The 15,501-nt window shown below is 41.1% G+C and overlaps 1 protein-coding gene across 1 annotated transcript in view; it reads right to left on the minus strand.

Moving 5' to 3' along the window:
- FAM184A (family with sequence similarity 184 member A) overlaps positions 1–14,488 on the minus strand; it is a 74,737-nt gene extending 60,249 nt beyond the window's left edge. The window contains exon 1 of the mRNA XM_061990018.1: positions 14,104–14,488. Within this exon, the coding sequence (XP_061846002.1) occupies positions 14,104–14,271 (168 nt within the window). The 5' untranslated portion in view covers positions 14,272–14,488. The remainder of the gene's footprint in view (positions 1–14,103) is intronic.
- Positions 14,489–15,501: the final 1,013 nt, after the last annotated feature.

Consider the following 15,501-nt stretch of genomic DNA (forward strand, 5'->3'; position numbering starts at 1 on the left):
CTGGCCCTGAGATAGGTGCATGTCTGTATCATGCACATGTCAGTTTATATATATTCAGTCCCTCAAACAAATGTGCCTTGTTCCAACTACTATTGTAAAAATCTCCATTTTCACATGAAAAGGGAAACAACAAAAAATAAGCTAAATTGGTGGCATATTGCCAAATACACAATTAGCTAAGAGAAAAATTTAAGAAAGATATACAAGACATACACAGAGACATATATAAAGAATCCACTCATAGAATACTAAGAAATTATTCTGTGGCACATTTAAAAACTATTTTACCTACAAGACAGCTTCAAATACACCAGTTTTAATTCCATAGAATAATAAATGGTGTCTTAACTTATTAAGAGACAGTATGTAACAATCTGTTTCGCAGACTAAAACATGTAGCACTGAACAACAAATTTGCTGAAGTTTTCAAATATTGTTTTAAAGTTCAAATTCAAATTTATCCAGCAAATAGCATTTATGTTTTGGCTTGTTTGGCTTTTTTTTTTTAATAATACCACTCTTAAACAATAAGCACAAGTGTCTCCACTAATTAATGTGCTTCTCCTCCCAGAACATAGCCATGAAAGGTTCTAATAAAGAGGACAGATTGATACCTAACCTTTCGTTCTGCTTGTAGCAGATCCTCTCCCTAATTTGAATCCATAAAGAGAACTTCCATGGTTTTCTACCTATAGTTTAAGGGTTAGAAAGACCGTGTACAATATAGCTTCCCAAACATTTATTCCAAAGTGTAAGTTTATAACATAAAAAAAAACCAAACCAAGACAAACACATACTAACAGAGCTATGTATATTTCCAAAATATCTCCTTCCACAGATAAGTTAAAAAAATGCTTGCACTTGTTAGTTTGCAATAGGGTTTTCATTGTTATTAATATACATTCTTTAATCTAGGCAGTCTTCAATCACAGATTTAGGACAAAATGCACTATAAGTAAATGCAGAGTTTCCAGTGAATTCATTATAATGCCATTAAAAGAGAACACTGATGATACTAGTGTATCATAATAAAAGGAACTCCACCCCCAACCCAAACATAAACATTCAAAAAAAGCCAGAAACGGATTAAGTAACCACAAATCTCCTCGCACTTACCAGGAATTAGACTTTCTACTCCAGTACAAACAAAACCAAAAAAAAAAACCCCAAAACAAACAAACAAACAAGAACACCAGGAATTGACATAAGCTAAAGGAATCTGATCATCTGAGATTTTTAAGCCACATAAAAAACCCAAACAACTAAATACCAAGAACCTAAAGTTCTCAGTGCTTTGTGAACATCTGCAAGGAAAGTTATACAAGCTACCCTGCTAGGCTCTTAAGCTACGTTACACAGAAGATGCATGTCTGGCAACATAACACTTCAGAGACAAGATATGAAATGAGTTGTTAATGATGAACTCTCTAATTCATACCCTCTCTGTCCTATACATGTTGAGAAGTGAAATCAGCATGAAGTGTAGCTTCAGCTTCTACCCTGTGTCAGATGCATGACAAAAATTAATTAAAAATAAGCTATGCAGCCAAGGGTACTACATGACTTTTGTTTGAAAGCAACATAATTTTCTTTAAAAAACAAGCATAAGGAAGCTATAAACTGAGATGAAAGCATAACCACCAGGGAATTAACCTGTTTCAAAATCTGATACAGCCTACTGGAATTATCAGAAAGCAGGTAACCTACCTTTTATAAAAGCAAAAACAAGTGTATAAAGACCAACTATGCATTATACTTTAAGTTGCCATGCAATAAATCCATGATTTGAATGTCAAATTAATAAAATTACTTCAAGTGTCCTTATTTTCACAGAAAAGAACACTTAGAAGTTGATAAGAAATGATCATCAAATCATAGAATGTTAGAGTTGGAAGGAATCTTTAGAGATCATCTAGTCCAAGCCCCCTGCAGATGTAGGTCCACCTAGATCTGGTCCCACAGGAGCGTGTGCAGATGGATTTTAAAAACCTCCTGAGAAGAAGACTCCACAACCTCCCTGGGCAGCCTGTGCCAGGGCTCCCTCATCCTCAAAGTACAATAGGTTCTCCTTCTGCTTAAATGGAACTTTTTGTGTTCAAATGGAACTTTTTGTGTTCCAGCTTCTTTCTATTACCCCTAGTCCTGTCACTACATACAATAGGAAAAAAAAGGGATGCCCCAATCTCCTGACATCCACCATTTAGATATTTGTAAATATTAATGAGATCCCCCTGCAGTCTCCTCCAGGCTAAACAGCCCCAGTTCCCACAGCCTTTCCTCATAAGAAAAATGCTCCAGTCCCCTGATCATCTTGGTGGCCCTGCGCTGGACTCTCTCCAGAAATTCCATGTTCCTCTTGAGCTGGGGAGCCCAGAACTGGACACAGGACTCCAGATGAGGCCTCACCAGGGCAGAGTAGAGAGGGATAAGAACCTCCCTTGACCTGCTGGCCACACTCTTCTTGATGCATCCCAGAATGCCATTGGCCTTCTTGGCCACGAGGGCACGTTGCTGGCTCATGTTTAATTTGTTATCAACCAGGTCTTTCTCTGTAAAGCTGCTTTCCAGCAAGTCAGTCCTCAGCGTGTCCTGGTGCATGGAGTTGTTCCTCCCCAGATGCAGGACTCTGCACTTGTCCTTGTTGAACCTCAGGAGGTTTCTCTCTGCCCAACTCTCAAGCTGGTCGAGATCCCGCTGAATGGCAGCACAGCCTTCTGGTGAATCAGCCAGGCCTCCCAGTTTGGTGTCATCAGCCAACCTGCTGAGGGTACACTCTGTCCCCTCATCCAGGTCTTTGATGAAGACATTGAACAAGACTGGCCCCAGACTGACCCCAGTGGAACCCCACTGGCCACAGGTCTCCAACTCCAACCTGAGCTGAGATGAGGATGTTACAGGAGACAGTGTCAAAAGCCTTACTAAAGTCAAGGTAGATGACATCCACTGCTGTTCCCTCATCTAGCCAGCCAGTTATATCATCATAGAAGGCTGTTACGTTGGTCAAACAGGATTTCCCCTTCGTGAAACCATGTTGACTCCCATCGATAACCATCTTTTCCTTCATATGACTGAAAATTCCACTCTGGTAAAAGACATTTGCAAAAAGAGTCTTTCACAGCCCTCTAATGAAAAAAACTAGCTTTGGTATTCATACTGCATATAACATGAATCAACTATTACCCCTAGTTACAGTCTAGTTTTGTATACATTTGCAGCTACAACTGAATGCCTTTGTGGTGGGAGACATGTGGCACTACCAACACAGAATCAAAACCCCCTTTTCAGGGACGTTAATCTGTATCAGTCAAGTTCTGTCAGAAATAAGCATTACAATCTGCAGTGCAGTTAGCAACAGGCAGTTTCCTAACAGAGTTAAATCTTGAGGAGCATACTGAAGGAGGAAAGAGGAAAAGAAAAATAGTGTAATTCTCAAGAGGAAATTGTACAGATGATGTACAAACTCTACAATCTGGCCACTGGTGAGAAAGAATCCCATACTCTCTAATCATCTATCTAGAATATATTTGACACATCTGCTATATGATTATGCCTTAAATTGCTGCAAGGAAAACAGGAAAGGCCAAAGAGCCACTCCAAGTTGTCTTTTAGTCTCTGAACTTCATCTCCTTAAAGATTTATTTCTTGACTATCTGCATATTTGATTTGGGCCTTTCAGGTATAGAGATCTCCAGCGGAATTTAAGGTAGTATGTTTGTGTTGTATCTGTTTGTGGGTATTCAGACTCTATGAAACAATGCACTGGAAGTTTCTCAGAGCTAAGCAATTGACCTTGCAATGAGGAGCTAAGAGTAGTTTGCCCTTGGCAAATCAAACAGAGGCAATAGCAAAGATCTTAACTGTATGCATATACAAACAAGTGAATTTTCTCTCAGCAGAGTGATATTAAATTCAAAACTTCCCAAAACATATCAACACCTAAGTGGAGAAATGGTAAAAAAAGGTAGTCATCTTACAGATCTGCATCACTAGTTCTGATTAATCATCAAAATAAATGTTTAAGTATCTATTACTTCAAGATGCAATTTCCTCTTGAGAATTACAAGGGCTTTTGAATCTAAAATACTTTGGGCAATATCCAGAAATATAATACATACCTTTAATTTTATGACAAGAAAACTGCATTTCCATCTTTTAAAAAGTTAAAAACGCAATTATTTCAGAACAGAATTAAATCACATATAAATGATGAAGGAAACCATCGAATTTTAGTATATTTCCTAAGTCACACTTAGGAAGTCAAAGTTAAGCCCCTCTTTTAGGGTCTTGACAATTTGAATAAATGATGCTGGTCGTTTAATTGGTGTCAAATAGTTCTCTAATTTCTAACTGACAGAACTCCCCAAAAAATGCTAGTGCTTGTTTTCTTATTTTCACTTATTTGTCTTTTGTCAGGCTTTCAGGAAGCCACTACAAAATAGCACTACAACTTCATAGCATTTATTGTAATATATGTTATAGGTCATCTCACTGAGTACATAAAAGGATTGGGCAATTGTAGTTATATAAGTGAGGCCTCTAAAGAGATCCTGCTAGTAGGGAAATGTTCTGGCTTGCATATCAGGAAGTAAAACTTATTAGATTTTGACATGGGAGCTCTCTTCTCAGCACCATGGAGAGCGGCAGGCGCTCGCCGGCAGCCGCGGCCCCTGCAACGGCACGAAACGCAGCAAGAGAAAAGCGCAAACACAGCTCGATCGCAAGAGACAGGCAAAGCCTAAAACCCGGCTTCCGAGAAAAGCACGAACAGTCTCACACTCCATATATATATATATATATTTGGTAACATCAGTTCTTGTAGGGAAACTTGAAGCTACTTTCAATTCTCCAACAAGCTACTGGGGGCTTTTTAGGCTTCTAAGACAAGAGAACGGTCTCCACTGCAGATTGAAAAGGAACACATGACAAAGTGTGAAGCAGAGCACAGAAATAAAGGCAGGACAAAATCATAGGAGCAGAGAGAATGAACACAGAATGTTCCCAGAACAGCTCAAAGAATACAAACTGATCTTCATGACAAAGTCCAGGCTCTGTTTTAGGACATATTTTTGCAAACTCTCTCAGCATAAACTGCCATAAGATTTTTAAAGGAAAAAAAAAGTAATGATAGAGGAATTCCATGAAAATACAAGTTAACACTATAATGTTATGGTATAATATGTAAAGCTAGTGAACAATCCAATCAAACTAATGGATCAAAAACTTCATTTGAAATGTTACTACTCAGTGACACAACACAAAAAGTGTTTGGCAATGCAGGTTACTGGTTGGAAAAACAGACATACATAGATTTTCGAGATGATTCAGAAAAAAAATTGTAGCCTGTAAACATATCCTTGATTACTTATTACTACAAAGTAAAATTAGTTGCATTTTTTGAAGTGTGAAACATTATAATTACACAAAGTAAATTTATTAACAAAAAGAAAATTCAAGTTCTTTTCTCTACTTACAGAAATAATTTACCACTATTTCCATGTGTCAAATTTTAATAGGACAAAGACAGTCACAGGAGATTACTGATATACATTTTAGTACAACCTATCCAAACATATGAGCATCCATACTGCAAAATATTAGATCTGAGAAGGCAGCGTCAGATACTCTTTATTAAAAGTTTTAACTTTCAGTCATGTGAGCAAAAACATTATTCATTTAAAAACCCTGGGATTACAGCACACCTGCTTTCTGAACATATTATAATTTACATTTATTGAAATACTATTTTAGGAAACTGTCTGGAAAGAGTATTTTACTCGCAAAAATAAAAACAGAAAGCCAAGTATTTCCTCTAATCATCCCAGACTTTTTTAGCTAAAAGGTTGTCTTTCATTTAACAGGAGCATCTTGAACAAGCAGGACTTCATCAACTTTTTAATGGTAGCTATTTTTAAAGGCTGTCATTTTGAGCCTATCCAAGTGACAGCCGGGGCAGAAAGTTCCTCTTCCTCCTAGCCTTCTAGAGTCAGTTAAAAAAGCCTGACTGAATAAACAGAATCAGGTAATATGCATTAAGTAGGACAAGATGGAGAACAGTTTAGACTGGTTTTGTTTTTTCTGGTTATTTTTGGAATGTAATGCCTTTGGTTACTGGTATGACATCAGTTGTTAGAAAAATAAACAGAAACCTGGCTTACTACTGCCAAACTTGTAGCAGCTGAAAGACATATACATCAGAACTCACAGTAGTTTGAGATTTCCCAGATGTATTTAGCAGTAAGCATACAATCAGTAAGAAAAAGGTAGTGAATATTTCAGGTAAAGCCTTCCCTCACCCCTAGAGTTAACATGACAGTAAAGTTTTCAGTGGACACATGGAGAGTGGGATGGGGAAACAAACAGTAGTATAGTGGTTTTACCCGAGCCAGGTTTTGGTAGTGAGAGGCTACAGGGGTGGCTTCTTTACACAAAAGGCTGCCAGAAGCTCCCCCTGTAGCTGACAGGGCTAATGCCAGTTAATTCTGCAATGAACCCGCAGATGACTAAAGCCTGGCCAATCACTGACTGAGGTAATGTCTCTGTGAATAATGTACAGAAGTTGCTAAACTGTAGCAGCAACAGCGAGTGAGAAAGTGAAAACATCTATACAGACATCAACATCAATGACAAAGGATGGGGAGGAGGGTGCTTAGGCCCTGGAAGAAAGATTTGCCCGTGACCACGGTGAAGACCACGGTGAAGCAGTTGTGCCCCTGCAGCCCATGGAGGCCACCAGGGAGCAGGGATCCACTCATAGCCGAGAATGGACCCCAAGCTGGAGTGGGTGGATGCCTGAAGGAGGTTGTAACTCCATGGGAAGCCCACACTGGAGCAAATGCCGGGCAGGACCTGGGAACTCATTGGGAGAGAGGAGCCCACACCAGAGCAGGTTTGCTGTCAGGACTTGTGATGCTGTAATGGACCCACACTGCAGCAGTCTGTTCCTGAAGGACTGTTCTCCTGGTGCATAACCCAGGTTGGGGCAGCATGTGAAGACCTGCCCTCAAGGGAAGCCCCATGACGGAAAAGTTTGTGAGGAACTCTAGCCATGGGAAGGACTCGTGTTGGAAAAGTTCATGGGGGACTATCTTCTGTGTGAGGGACCTCACATTGTAGCAGTGGGAAGTGTGAGGTCTCTCCCTGAGTAGCAGCAAACTCCATCTGTAATGAACTGACTGACCATAACCCTCATCCCCCGTCCCCTGCCCTGCTGGTGGGGGGAAGGAAGGAGAGTCTCAGGAAGGAGGAGGGATGGGGGAGGTCTTTTATGATTTGGGTTTATTTCTCACTTCCCTGCTCTGTTTTCACTGTTCATTAATAAATCCAACATTTTCTCCCCAAGTTGAGTCTGTTTTGCCCACGACATTAATTGCTGAGTGATCACAGAATCATAGAATGGTAGGGGGTGGAAGGGACCAACCCCCCTGCAGAACTAGATCAGGCCACACAGGAACACGTCCAGGTGGGTCTTGAAAACCTCCAAGGAAGGAGATTCCACAACCCCTCTGGGCAGCCTGTGCCACTGCTCCATCACCCTCACAGTAAAATAGTTTTTTCTTGTATTTAAGTGGAACTTTTTGTGTTCCAGCTTCAGTGCATTACCCCTTGTCCTGTCACTAAATACAATAGAAAAAAGGGATGCCCCAACCTCCTGACACCCACCATTTAGATATTTATAAATGTTAATAAGATCTCCCCTCAATCTCCTCCTCTCCAGACTAAACAGCCCCAGTTCCTGCAGCCTTTCCTTGTGTGAAAGATGTCCTAGTCCCCTGATCATCTTTGTGGCCCTGCACTGGACTCTCTCCAGAAGTTCTCTGTCCCTCTTGAGCTGAGGAGCCCAGAACTGGACACAGGACTCCAGATGAGGCCTCACCAGGGCAGAGTAGAGGGGGAGAAGAACCTCCTGAGTGATGTCCATGTCCTTATCTTGACTCACAAACCTCTGGTTATATTTCTCTCTCCTCTGTCCAGTTTAAGAGGGGGAGTGATAAAATGACTTAGAGGGCATCTAGCACCCAGTCAGGGCTAAACCATCACAAGTATTATCACCAACAACATTCCTATTTTTAATAAAGTCAAAACCTGAGCTTACAGAATGAGATACTGGATGTTTTTCAGCATACGAGGAAAGGTCTCAATGGTCTCAAGAACTTCAAGTTAGCTGGCAATCATTAAGGCTATGTGAGTGGAATGGAATTTCATTTGAGTAATTTTTTATATATTAAAAATATTCCATTCTTGTCCCACTTCTCTTTCTTCTTGATGTCTTGTGACAAAAGACTGCAAATTCATTGACCTAATTCACACATACCACATCACTGAGCTGTAAAATACAACCATATCAGGTCCTTATAGCACCCCTGTAGTCTCACGTCATATCCGTGCAATGGCAATGACTGAAAGAGCCACTGACTGCAAGAACCATTCAAGGGATATACAGTGCTGAGGTTTTCAAAGTATCAGAATATTTTTTTTCAACTAGTTTCAATTGGGAAAAAATAGAATTAAATAAGAGTTCCCAGACTTCATATCAAGATTTTTTTAATGATTTTTTTTTTTAAGATCCCTGACCTTTCAAAGAGTATAACCACTAAAGCATCAAACTCCATCATTTTTGTCCTACAAAACACGGAAGGTAAGACAGATCTCTTCAGGTCTAAATTAGAAATGCTTTAAAGCAGCTGAGACTTCTAAATGCTTTAACTAGCAAGTATTCAGACAAAGACAATAAGTGTTGATTTAAGATCTGAAAAAGATTAAGTAGAAGTTTCAGGCTCTCACTTTTTCTGAACTATACCAGATGGTATAAAAGACATTGCATTTTTACCCAATCCCATCTTTCTCTTTATATCATCACAGGTACAGAAAACTTCTGTTCTGTGAATACCCCTTGCTAAGACCACAATTACTGCAGAATATTGACAGTCACAACATAACATGGACAGAGCCAGAAGGGGAAGATGGGAGATTATAATGATTAAAATAAGATTAAAAAGGAAGGATCTTAAGAAACTTGCTTCAGACTGTGCCTCACAATTTCTCAGTTCCTATCTTCCGTCTCTCCCTTCTTAGAGGAGCTCCTTTAGCTCCCTTTGAAATTATTAGCACAAAACAATAAATAAAATAAAATATCTCCAAAGAAATGTAAAAGAAATTAATATCTAAGGTTACATTTTCATATCTTTCAGTCCTTGAAAATTATTTTCATCTAATAACAAAACACAACTTTTATTCCCACATTACTAGTCAGAAGTATACACAAAGATTCTGACAACTGAATATGTAGTCAAATCACACCCGCCTCAATTTCAGTTCTTTTCATGCAATTCCAGCACTGTTGGCAAATACTGGCCTACTGCCAATGTTAACACACACTGGAGAGATGACATAAGGTTGCTTAAACTAAAACCCAAGTTTCTACAAAACTGTTAATGGCACCAACCACATAATGACAACTAACATCAAAACAGTTCTACATTTCTTCCCTATTTTTAAGGGCTCTTCTTTTAAGTTTTCTTATAATCCTATGCACAATGAGCTATCTGCAAGAGGTTTAGTTGTTTTGTTTCCTGAGGCACAATACTTCCAAATACCAACTGACAAAGTTTCACTTTAAACATTTTCTTAAGAATTATTAATAGAGGTTAAACCCTGTAGCTCTTACTTCTATTGCACTGTATTCTGTAATGGCTGAGAGAGACCTTTAACCATCCCAGAAAAAAAGTCCATGCAATAAGAACCATAAGCATCTGAATTAAAGAGTATCAGTTTGCTCTTTATTCTTTGAAATAAATTTACTATCCACATACCCAAGTGACGCACTGGGCTAATTACTACATTAACCTCTATTCCCTAAGCACTTCTCTAACACAGGAAGACAGGACGGAAAATAAAGGGGAAATTTAACTGCTAAAAAAAGTGACGTTTCCCAAAATTACACAACAAGCCAATAGCAGAGATGAGACTAGAACTCTGGTCTCAGGAATCCCTGATTCTAGCTTCTTTTTTCCCGGAGTATGGTGCACCTCCAATAACTTTGTTGTCTTAGCCTTTGAACTAGTTGAGCTTTTTGGAATCTTTCTAGAACTGAACTATTTAGCACTAAGTATGTACCAAGGGAAAAGAGCAGAATGCTGCATTATTTTTATTAATTAGGTAGAAGCAATCACTGTAGGGTACATATCATCTGCATGGCACTTACAGACTCTTCTTCTAGTTAATGTAAAAATTCTGCAACTAATACCATGCAACCAAATCAATACTGAAGATTCTCACTGCTTAATCCCAGTATGGATCACACAGTTATTCCATAAAACTTGAAGATTTATGTTGATGTCAAAGCTTGCACAATAGACTTTGCAGACACATTTAGGATATGAATGTCTCAATCACAAATGTTCAAGCTGCAAACTATAGCACAAAAAGCAAAATAAAACCCCAAAACAAAGCCACTTGAACCTGTATTCTTCTTCCAGTTGCAAAAACGAATTCCATTTTCTCCTACTGATGTAAACATAGCAGAACCTTGCTTTTTGCTTTCTATTCCAGTTGTCTTATGCAAACTAATTAAATATATATATGCATGTCTTCATCTGCAGCAAGCATAATTCAACACTGCATTAGCACTCCAGCATGCAGTAGTACAAACATAAATATGCAATCTCATAATTGCAGTTTATTTCTTGCCGGCTTTAGCCTTTGTGTCAGATGCTACTTTATCCCCAAACTGGTACACAGATCTTTCAAAATGCCTAAAAATAAGGAGCTTATACTGAAGATAAAGACATAAAATTGCTTCAGTTACAATTTATCACAATCTTTAAACATGACATGGAGTATAATTTTATTTTCTGAAGCTACATTTGTAACTGCTTGTTTTACCTTCCCCTGTGAATGAAGTATATTAAAGTTAAATTGACAAAGTGTTCCCCAGCCCCTGCCCAGAAGTGAAGATATACTTAAGCACTTCAGAAGTGTGTGTGTGTTTGAGTATGTGTGTGCGTTTGTAGGGAAATGGATTTGGATCTTATTTTTATCAGTAATTCAGTGTGGCATATCTAGTTATTAAACAAATGTCACCTTTTTCTTTGTGTCCTTGTATTGTTTTGACTAAAATATCAGATTCTTTACATGAGTGACGTTCATATTCTGTGGGGAAAGTATTTTCTTTGGCTACTATTCACAGCTCACAAAACAATAGGCAAAAATAAACTATCAAGTCACATTTTTTGTCAGAAGACAGAGGCTGTCTGGATAACTTAACTATGTGTATCCCTTTGGCAATGCCCCATGCATATTTAGATTTCCTTTTACTGCATTATATTGAAGGATTTGTTTTGCTTGGTGAAGTGCCTGACTTCAGCTCTAAATTCACTGAGACTTAATGTATCTTCAAGGCAATCTTAAGAGATCTCAGAGATGAGTTGTGAGACAAAAACAAATAAAAGAGGAAAGCAGTTGGAAGGTATGTGAGAAGTGCCTATATAGACATTAAACACTTTGAGAAAGAAACACAATGAAGAAGTGGTATCCTCAATAAGAATTTCCTAGATTACTGAAGAGTAGTTCTATAACCTAAGTTAGCCAAGCATTTGACAAGGCTAGAACAGCAGCATTTGGCCCAAAGGCCTTCATAGAAATATCCCAGTATATTTTCAACATCAATATACTTACAGAAATCTTTGGCAAAGTGAAGTTAACTTTTCTGACAGTTAACTCTTGCTTACAGGAGTTATTGTGTTTGTACTTTTCCCCCCTGTATCTCAAGTCCTTTCTCAAGATTTAATTTTTGCAGCCATCTGACAAATCAGGCTTCAGATTCTAGAGCACATTAGAAGATTATACTTTATCCAGAAGCTTCTATGCTTCTTTTAAGCCCCCCTTTCCAAAAGGTCAAGTAGCAAACAGAAATGTAAGATCTGAGCCCATTAACTACAAATTTGCATCTCTAATTAAACCAATGCTCTAGAATACTTTCTATTTTACCTTTAAATTCTTAATTGTATTATTGCAGTAGGTACAAGAGAAGTATTTTTACTATATATCGTGTTTTATACCTAAAAATGCTGTTCTTCAGGCCTTCAGTCAGTACAAAGGTCAGCTCACTTTGGTTTTAAAGTTTTATGGAGAAAACTCGCAAACATAAACACACAAACCAAAATGTTACAGGAATCCACAAGTCACTGGCAAACAAATACAAGATTCCAGTCCTACACAAATCCAATTCACATGTAAACTTGTTATACAAACACACAATTTAAAGTTCTTTGAAATACACAAGCAGAAGACAGTTTATAGCTTTTATACGCACTACTCTGAAGTCTTTGGCAAGACATATATGCCATTCCTAGAACTCTAGAAGTACTCTACTATGGATCACAAAAAAAAGTTATTAAAACCCCCCAGTATCTACTTTCACTATCTTCATGTTTTCCAATACAGAAGTTCAAAATATTCCAGCACTACACATTTAAACTCATATTTACCTTGTATCCAACTCAAGACATCTGACACACAATAACTCACAGAGCACAGGGCACATGCCCAACAATGTGGAAACTCCCTGTGTGCACACAAATGACTTTACAAAAGAAGCAGGGTACCATTTCCAAAATCAACTATAAACTGCTGAGTAAATACCTAGAAAAAGGAAAGGAAACACACCAAGGGACAAATGCACAAATAAAAGCTATTATTTTAAAGCATTAGTTGCATATATGTCAGGCCTTAAGGCAAGTCAAATATACATTTATGGTCCCCAGGTGCTTCTTCCACTGTTCAGGAAGCACAAGCCTGTAGCAATATCTTTACTATTTTAACTGTTCACTTGTATACCTATGGAATAAAACCAAAGAAATTCTTTGGCTCATTTTAATTCTACTTTTCTCCTTATTAAAATTGAACTTCAGTTCCACAGAAGTTAAAATATAAAGAAATTGGACCCTGAATTCAAAGATGAGACAAAATACCCCTCAGTCATCAGTTTTCTGATACATTTAGGTGCATGGCATGCCACAGTAAATACTATAACTGGTTGACAGTGCAAGAACTGTGTGTAAATATGAACTGCCTCCACTGTAAGACTGGCAGCAGTCTTCATTCTTAGTTCCAACGAAATGTCACCTTCATCCATTTTGGCATACACTTGACGAATACTAGCATTTCCCACAGTGCTTTTAAATTACCTTTAAAGGGTCTAGCTATGTAATTCTTGACAGAAATAACCTGCCTTTCATTTCCTAAACAATGCTGTTCACCGATGGCTTGAGCATCACATAAGAGATATTAAAGAACCAAAGCAGTTTTTGTTCTAAGTTATTCTAAGTAAATTATGATACAACCACATCTGAAACATGGGTCCTAGCAGCTTTAACAATATGCTTTTAATAACACCTTGTAGTTTGACTCCAGTCTTTAACAGGGATACCACGTATTTTCGATGCTGGGGATGATATAATGAAAACGGTTCCATCAGTACTACAAGACCAGAGAGAGTCTCACACTGCACTCTCCCCATCTCAGGCATTTAAGGTATTACCAGACACCTTAAAGAACAGCAAAAGGAAAACAAGTGGCATTTTAATTTCTCTATTAAAAAACATTTGTAGAATGGCTTGAAAAAGAGCAAGAATAGAAGCTACAGTTTTCATGGAAGAAACAGCCAATATCAGCCTGACAATCGCGGATCACCTCTTACACCTCCAGATACCTGTCTGTCCGAGGCAGAATTTGGACACCGCTAACTGGGAACCGGTACTGCGGCAGTTCCCGCGAACGGTCAGCACCCGCCGTCCCCGGTCTCCACGTTAGTGGCATGCCGGAGCTTCCACCACCGGACCCTGGCGCGGCGTACTCTGGTCCCGCAGGGACCGAGGCTGCTCCCGGGGCAAGGCAGTCGCTCCAGGCCCGACCTCCCGAATATAAACCCGGCCACATTCCCCCTCGGATTTAACACCAAACCTCAGAGCCAGTCCCTTTCAGCCACAGCTCTGTCTAGGTGATGGCACGAGGCGAAGGGAAACAACAAAAAAAGAGAGGAAGAGATAAAGACAGCAGAGGACCCGGCGCGCCTCCCGCTGCCTGGCAGGGGGGATGCTCCCTCACCTTCGTGAGCTGGGCAATCTTCTTGCTCATTTTGAAATGCAGGTCCGGGCTGTGCTCGGCGCCCGGCCCTAGCTGGGCCGAACCAGAGCCGAGTTTTCCCGAGCCAGACGCGGAGCCACCGCCGTAGCTGTGCTGCGGCTGCTGCCAACCCATCCCCGGGGTCGCCATCTTCACTGCCGGGCCGCCGCTTGGGCTCCGCCGGCACGGGCCCTACCGGGGAGCCCCGCCGAGAGCGCCTCGGCCACGAAGCGCTGCCCGAGGCGGCTCCTCCCGCCTCGGGACCAGCCTCGGGTGCTTCCTACTGCCGCCGTCCCTACCAGTCGCGCCGGGCTGCAGCGTCAATCTGGGGCCCCTGCGAGAAGGGGCCACAGCCTCTCCTATCCCGTACCTCTCCCGTCCGTTCTAACCAGTACCAGGCAGCCCGCGGCCGTACCCGGTTGCCGGGCTGCCGCCGGGCTGTTTACGCCGCGCAACCCCCGCGTCACTCGCCAGCCCCGCCTGCTCGCTCACGCGCCCGCCCGCAGCCTCCCCGCCTTCGGAGCAGCCGGGGCCGCGCGCGCGCCACCCATCCAGCGAGTGCGCGTGAGCGCGCCGCCACAGGGGCCTCGGCTCCTCGCTGCTTTCCCCTTGTCGCTGCGGGGGCGGGCGCTGCCTTCTCCTCGCGCCTCAGGGGCCGTTGGCGGCGGCCCCGGGAGCCGTTAGCCGGCCGTTCGCGACTCATCTCGTGGGGATGGGGTCAGCGCGGGAGACAGGCACGGTCAGGGTCGCTCCCCTGTGGCAAGCGCTTAGGATATGTACGCAAGCTGCCTACACCTTTTCCTCACGGAGAGCCCTGAGAATGCAGTGAGTGCTTGGCGGAGCTGACGCCGAGTCCCTCGGCACGGGCCGCGCACTGGGGATGCTGTAGCCCGGTGCGTGAGGGAATAACGTGGATGAGGGCTGGTAGGCCCCGGGTATGTTCTGGTGTGCAATGAATGCCCTAAGCACCTTTATCTCACACTAGTATGTGGTAGGGGCAAGTAGCCTCTTAAAGTAGGTAAGTAAATTAGATAAGCACTTGACTGCACAATTACTTAAGGTTTTGAGAGAAGAAACCACATAATGGTTACAGACTAGGGGGTGACCCGGCCGGGTGAGAGAGATGCTTTCACTTCAGCTGGTCAGTCCCATCTGTCGCAGCACGCTGCCTCTAGGGACTGAAGTTAAGGGCCCGTGATCTGATGAGTGGAACAAAGGTCCCCCGCCAGAAGGAATTCACAGCTGAATTTAGTGCGTCCTTTAGCATGGATTTGACTGCTCTCTTCTGTTTCCGTCCTGTGCAACTCCTGAGAATAGCCACCCTCTTTAACAACTTAATGTCTTTTTTTCTAGGCTCTGCCCTTATGAGAACATATACGT

The sequence above is a fragment of the Colius striatus genome, chromosome 2 (assembly GCF_028858725.1).
Source record: "Colius striatus isolate bColStr4 chromosome 2, bColStr4.1.hap1, whole genome shotgun sequence".
Classification (NCBI taxonomy): domain Eukaryota; kingdom Metazoa; phylum Chordata; class Aves; order Coliiformes; family Coliidae; genus Colius; species Colius striatus.